General features: G+C 45.5%; 1 protein-coding gene across 1 annotated transcript in view; it reads right to left on the bottom strand.

Annotated features, from left to right (window-relative positions):
* LOC135504728 (neural-cadherin-like) overlaps positions 1 to 7,500 on the bottom strand; it is a 228,295-nt gene that overhangs the window by 27,224 nt on the left and 193,571 nt on the right. The window contains exons 24-26 of the mRNA XM_064923548.1: positions 2,182 to 2,309; positions 529 to 656; positions 1 to 106 (exon numbers count right to left, since the gene is read on the bottom strand). The exon at positions 1 to 106 is cut by the window's left edge and continues 18 nt beyond it. Of these exons, the coding sequence (XP_064779620.1) occupies positions 1 to 106; positions 529 to 656; positions 2,182 to 2,309 (362 nt within the window). The remainder of the gene's footprint in view (positions 107 to 528; positions 657 to 2,181; positions 2,310 to 7,500) is intronic.

Raw genomic sequence — 7,500 nt, 5'->3', positions numbered from 1 at the left:
GTTCCTGATGCAGCCAGTAAAGTGTTTGTGTTGTAACTGCGGGTAGACATAGGGCAGGTCCTCATTGACTCCACCCAGCTGTAACACCTGGGTCCCGTTCAGGTGCCTGAGGAATAAAATAACAACATTGTCCGTACTTTTCAGTATCTTTTCATACACTTATCCGTTCCTATTTTTCTACTGCAGTACTTTTTTCAACCCGTAATACATGGCTTTGTCCCCCACCAATCTGGTGTTCTGAGTTTGACTATGTGAAAGGTGTGTATTCTGTGTAAAGGAGGAGAGAGACAAAGACAGACAGGGAAAGGGAGAGAGAGAGCATGAGAGATGGAGAGAGAGATGGAGAGAGAGATGGAGAGAGACAGACAGATAGGCAGAGGGAGAGAGAATGAGAGAGAGAAATAATGAAAGAGAGCTAGAGGGAGAGAGAAAGAAAAAAAGAAAGAGTGAGAGCAACAGACAGGCACAAATAGAGAGAGCGAAAGAGAGAGCAAGAGAGAGTGAGAGAGAGAGGCGTGAGTAGGCTACCTGTCCAGGTTGGGCGTAACCCCAGTGACCTCGCAGGATGAGTGGTCCTCTGTGGTCAGCCAGCTGCCCACTCCCTCCATTTCCATGACGGTGGCCCCGGCACAGCGGTCCAGTGTGAAGCGTACCTCCTACAGGAGCACATGAGGAATATCAGCACATCGGAAATATCAGGACATCCGGAATATAAGGACATCCAGATTATGAGGACATCAGAAATATCAAGACATCAGCTAATATCAGAACATCAGGAATATCAGCACATCAGGAAAATCAGCACATCAGGAAAATCAGCACATCAGGAATATCAGGAATATCAGCATATCAGGAATATCAGCACATTAGGAATATCAGCACATCAGGAATATCAGCATATCAGGAATATCAGCACATCAGGAATATCAGCACATCAGGAAAATCAGCACATCAGGAATATCAGGAATATCAGCATATCAGGAATATCAGCACATCAGGAATATCAGCACATCAGGAATATCAGCACATCAGGAAAATCAGCACATCAGGAATATCAGGAATATCAGCATATCAGGAATATCAGCACATCAGGAATATCAGCACATCAGGAATATCAGCATATCAGGAATATCAGCACATCAGGAATATCAGCACATCAGGAATATCAGCATATCAGGAATATCAGCACATCAGGAATATCAGCATATCAGGAATATCAGCATATCAGGAATATCAGCATATCAGGAATATCAGCATATCAGGAATATCAGCACATCAGGAATATCAGCACATCAGGAATATCAGCATATCAGGAATATCAGCACATCAGGAATATCAGCACATCAGGAATATCAGCACATCAGGAATATCAGCACATCAGGAATATCAGCACATCGGGAATATCAGCACACCGGGAATATAAAGACATCGGGAATATCAGCACACCGGGAATATAAAAACATTGGGAATATCAGCACATCAGGAATATCAGCACATCGGCAATATCAGCACATCAGTACTGTACTATATTCTACTGCAAGAACTAACCAACCATACAAATGTAACAAATTTGCTTCTAAAAGGTCCTATTCAACATCTACTCGAAACCAGTTCATTGTTTTCAACAAGCATATTCAGCAAGTTACTTCATAGCAGACATTGAGGTGTATTAATTTTGAGTTTGTAAATGGCATACAAATACTAATACAGTGTTTGTATGACACTGTTTATATAATACATTGACCATTTCCAGAATAACCCTGAGTTTGTTTTTCAGACCTGGTAGACGAACAAAGTTGTTGTTAGCGCTGTCATACAGTCACAGTGGCCGTACACAGTAATGTATCCAGGAGGTATCCATTCGCTCTCCACTGAATCCAAACCACTCAAACCCTCCAACTTCTCCAGACGATGTCATGAAAAAAGGTCTAGTCTAGTAGAGACACTACCAGTTTGCATTAAACTTCCCCCGGAGTTCTAGAAGAATGAACATCATATGGCTAGTGTTGGGGGAGGTGTGTGTGTGTGTGTGTGTGTGTGTGTGTGTGTGTGTGTGTGTGTGTGTGTGTGTGTGTGTGTGTGTGTGTGTGTGTGTGTGTGTGTGTGTGTGTGTGTGTGTGTGGAGGGGGGGGTCCATGGGATGGTATAAGTTTGGCAGCAGCTCAGACTTCAGACACCCACCTTACTGTTGCTCCTCACATCCAGACGGTGCCACCGTCTGTCCGCCACGTTCACGTTGCCTGGCAACTGCAAGACCAGTGTGCCCGAGCCATGGTTTATCTTGAGTGTGGGAGTGCCATCGATCAGCTCTGAGGGGAGAGAGAGAGAGGACACCGACATGAGGTCACACATGGTGGTTCCATCCCCAGGGATGACCATCCACAACCCCCATCACATACTCTTAATGCCAGGGAGGATCAGATACAACCACACACAGACCACTTTATCCTGAGGCCGTCACTTCTGTACACATTTCATCTGATCACTGCAACACACCAAGAACAAGCAACCACAGCGAAGCACAGCCAACTAATCAAGGTCAACTGACCTGCGGTCAACTTAACTCTGTGTTGTTGTTTTGTATCGCACTGCTTGGCTTTGTCGTTGCTTTATTCTTGGCCAGGTCGCAGTTGGAAATGAGAACTTGTTCTCAACTAGCCTACCTGGTTAAATAAAGGTGAAATAAATAAAAAAAATATTATTTTTTTAAACGGTCGAAATTCTGTAAGAGTGGTGTGTGCTCACCCAACCCCAGATTAAAGTAAAAACAGGCACCACCTCAGTGCTTTCTGCAGTCTGTTCAGAAAGATGACGCACTTAAAATGACATCTAATAACCTGGGCCAGTATTAGAAACTGAAAAACAACAACAGTAAAAGGTGCAAAGCTAATAGTAAACCAGTTAAATTTAACTAACAGTCCGACGTCATCATGCTCACCCCACAATAAGGATTACAACAGTGCCTGGCGCCATGCAATTATGCCCCCCCCCCCCACCCACCCGCTATAAGACAATAAACATTAAAAAGTGATTCTATTTTCTGACTTAGTCAAATGGGAAATTAAAAATTAATGAACCAGTTCAGACTCGTTGTATGCTTTATACTGTTTGCAAAGGACTGTGGGTAAACAACATGTCAACCAACCACTGTTTCTCCATAAATCAACATGACATCCACAGTTTAAGAGTTCAGGAGAGAATAGCGCTGTAAATATAAACTCCACGTCGCTCTATTTTCTAGGCTCGCAAATGCTCTGTTTTCGACAGAGAAGGTTGTTCTCCCTCTTCCATAGGTCTTTATCGTTTTCTGGCTTTTGTCATCCCATTCTCTTCCGCCCGGCCTCTCTCCATGACAGTCCCTCGGTCTGGCTTGTCGTGTCTTCCTCTTTTATAACCCCAACCTTTTCTCTCTCTCCCTCTCCCACCTGTCTCTCTGCAGTGTTCTCACAGTGGATTCCCAGTAGGCAACCTGTGCTCAGACAGAGATTACTTTGAGCTCGCAGTAAGTCACTGATGTACAGAGCCCAGCCTAAGCCTGAGTGAAAAGCCCTTTTCATGTGAAAGGCCCACAGTGGCCACCACCATCAAGCAAAAGACTGACACTGTCCCACAGGGTGTCTCAATCTGACAAGGGTCCCGACCCTCCTTGTTGGGGCTGACGTGACATTTCAGGAAAAAAGGGGACAGACTGCGGGGTGACAGGTGTGAACGGTGGAAGGCTTGGTTGAGATGAAAAGAGAGAGGGAAGGACAGGAGAGGGGTGTTGAGTGCCTGAGAGGAGAACCTGCACGGGCATGGACCGGCTGGGCTGGTCAGGCAAGGAGGCTGAAGGGTGGGCAGACAGGCCAAATGGGCTTTATGTTGTGCCGTATCAAATGATCTTGGACAGGGAGAATACGCCTGGGTGTATTCAGGTTACTACAAGCTTTTGCTCTTAAACTCCGGTTGGCGGACTCAGCGCGGTCACGGCTAATCTCCCCTCCTCATCCCTTATTCATCATGGTCTCCTCCTCGACATCCCTGCAGATGAACCTTCCCTGTCGAGCGTCTTGGTGAGGGGGAAGCCAGGGGGTCTCAGCCCCCAAAGCATGGCACTCCCACTTAAATATGAAAAATTGCCTCTTTTCTGAAGTTCCTGAAGGGAATATGTTTGAGGCCGGGAGAATATGGACTGCATAAACAGCATTACAAATCACTCAGTGTATACAAATTAGCAACCCAGCAACAGAGAAAGAGAGTCTGTGACTGTGGTGCCTTTAATATAAATTGACTGTCAGCAAACACCCCCATACCCCCAGGAAACAGGACCCAAACTTAAAAGCGATATTTGAAACGGGTGCAGCGCTAAAAGACTGTGAAACAGGTTTCTGCAAATTGACCGCAATGTGCGTTTCACACTCAGTGTATCTCTCTGCTGGCTTTCATCTGCCAGATGCTGTGTCTACACATGTGTGTGTGTGTGTTGGGGTGTTGTGTGCGTGTTTGGGCGGGGGGTTCACCTCATTCTCAGTCAGCCTGTTTCCCAGTTCCTTCTGAGACCACCAACAGTAGTACTGCATAAAGCAAAATATGTCAAAATAGCCCAATGCCAAATGCCTGAGATGTTTACATTCAGCCGGGTATTATAATTCAATTTATTATGGGTAAAAAAATGCAATAACCTTGCAAGACAACCATATAAATTGGCTTACATTGTTGCAAGCATATAAACATTACATTCATTGAGTTTATTTCCATACCATTACTCAATCATTTTTTGAAACATCGGGCTTTTTAGTTGCATTTATTAAGAAAATCTGAATTCCACATATTAAAAGCATGATAAATAGGCTGCCATCAGGTCAGAATGAGACAAAGTGAGTGGTGCCATTTTTTCTGCTCTATCCTTGGAGCTGGATGCAACTCTTGGCAACGAGGTGTAAACTGGATCCCCAGCCGAGCCCTGAGAGCCTGTTTCCCATTCTGCAGGAGTACGTAATCACCCAAATTTAATTTGTCCGGTTAATTTGTCTATTGATTGGACAAGCTCAGCCCCATGGCTCGTACCCTTGAGAAGGGGGAGTTTACAATAATGCGACTCATTTAACTATGATCTCACTGTTCCAGCCGTCAAAGTCAGGAGGCAGAACAGACAGGGTCTAGATCTCTGGCTGGATTGAGAGAGAAATATAACACGTATTACATTTAGAGGAGAGGACAGACCAATGGGCACTCTAAAAGATACCATATGCCCTGCAAACCTACACTATACACATCCATAACTCAATACAATGCTTTCGGTATGAAGCACGTATCTATCTGACCCACATCAGACCGGGACAAAGATTATGAGCCATGGAAAAGTTAACAAGCAGAACCAAAGGCATCTTCCTCCCTGGTAGGGCAACATCCATTGCTCTGTCGGGCCCAGAACAAATCACCTCAGACCTGTCCAGTAATCTCATACAGACCCAAGCTGGGCAGTAACAGACACTGGCCTCATCCCAAATAGTTCCCTATTCAATTTATAATGCACTAATGGAAAAGGATGCCATTCTCTCTAAACCCGGGCTGTTCAATGTCAGTTCTGGAGGGCAGAAACACTTCTGGTTTTCATCCTATCCTCCTAATAACGGACTTATTCAAACCTGGAAAACCAGGTGAGTGCAATTAACTACCAGGTAGAAACAAAAAAAACAGAAGTGTTTCGGTCAGGACCGGAATTGAACAGCCCTGCTTTACACGCAGGCTACTTGCCATACTGGCTCGGTGCTCTATCACTTAAAGGCCTGGTGCAGTCAAAATGGTTTCTCCTGTGTTTTGTATCATATTGTGCAACAGCTGATGAAACTAACAGTGTAAAAGAGTGAACAAAAATGATATTATTTCCTGATAGTTTCTGGTTGAAAATACAATCTACCAAGGACCTTCTAATCAGCATGTTTTGCATGGGTGGAGTTTTGGCTTGCCTGGTGACATCACCAGTTGGTGAATTAGTTAATAGATGAATAACAGAGTTCCAAACCTCTCTGCCAATAACAGCTGGTTTTCAATTTCCCCCTCCCCACTCAGACAACTCCCAGAGAGTCCTTGCAAATTATTGCTTGAGAAATACGGTCGTTTTTTGCTAAAAAGCTGTTTTTGTTTATTTCTACTACAGTAAGCTACATAATTGTTATCCAGAAATGATTAGATATTGATATAATGTACACATGGCTACATTGGGCTTTTAATCCCAGGGGAACAGCAGAGAATGTAGGACATGCAGGGGTGTTTTGCAGAGGCAGGTCTGTGCTATATGCCACATGCTTGGTACAAAGGCCCATGGGGGGGATAAACAGCACAGCAAGGTAAAGCACAGCGGAGAACAGACAGTGAGTGGGCAGGGCTGCAGGAGGCAGCCAGCGAGCCGTTCAACATCTTTAATAAGGAGATTCGGGTCGGGAAGCAGTGGGAAATCAGAAGGTTTAATAGGTTGCACTGCTAAACAGCGAGAAATAACAAGGTTTGACACAGTCAACCTGTGGGTGAGAGTAATATAGAGACGTCGGGCTGAACTGTTATTGTCTGTTTCTCACTTTAAGTCTCAGCCATACACACTTCCCATCTGCCATATCTCCCTCCTACCATTCTAAAATGTTCCACACATCTTGCTCAGCCTTCCACTCATATCCATGCTCTATTCATCCCTCTCTGTCTTCCCTGTCACTATCTCTGTCCTCTCAGTGCTGGATTAAGAATAGGAAGCTCATGTGACGCAGACTTTTGTTGGATTTGGTCCCTCTTCTTCAGACTATGTCTCTCCCTCCACACCCAGTAGCTGTGGACTGGGATGTGAAGCTGTGAGGCTGTGGACGTAGATTACACCCAGTAGCTGTGGACTGGGATGTGAAGCTGTGAGGCTGTGGACGTAGATTACACCCAGTAGCTGTGGACTGGGATGTGAAGCTGTGAGGCTGTGGACGTAGATTACACCCAGTAGCTGTGGACTGGGATGTGAAGCTGTGAGGCTGTGGACGTAGATTACACCCAGTAGCTGTGGACTGGGATGTGAAGCTGTGACGTAGATTACACCCAGTAGCTGTGGACTGGGATGTGAAGCTGTGAGGCTGTGGACGTAGATTACACCCAGTAGCTGTGGACTGGGATGTGAAGCTGTGAGGCTGTGGATGTAGATTACACCCAGTAGCTGTGGACTGGGATGTGAAGCTGTGAGGCTGTGGACGTAGATTACACCCAGTAGCTGTGGACTGGGATGTGAAGCTGTGAGGCTGTGGACGTAGATTACACCCAGTAGCTGTGGACTGGGATGTGAAGCTGTGAGGCTGTGGACGTAGATTACACCCAGTAGCTGTGGACTGGGATGTGAAGCTGTGAGGCTGTGGACGTAGATTACACCCAGTAGCTGTGGACTGGGATGTGAAGCTGTGAGGCTGTGGACGTAGATTACACCCAGTAGCTGTGGACTGGGATGTGAAGCTGTGAGGCTGTGGACGTAGATTACACCCAGTAGCTGTGGAC

The sequence above is a fragment of the Oncorhynchus masou genome, chromosome 2 (genome assembly GCF_036934945.1).
Source record: "Oncorhynchus masou masou isolate Uvic2021 chromosome 2, UVic_Omas_1.1, whole genome shotgun sequence".
Lineage (NCBI taxonomy): Eukaryota > Metazoa > Chordata > Actinopteri > Salmoniformes > Salmonidae > Oncorhynchus > Oncorhynchus masou.
Note: the sequence above shows the minus strand (reverse complement) of the source record. Positions and strands in the feature narration are given on the sequence as shown.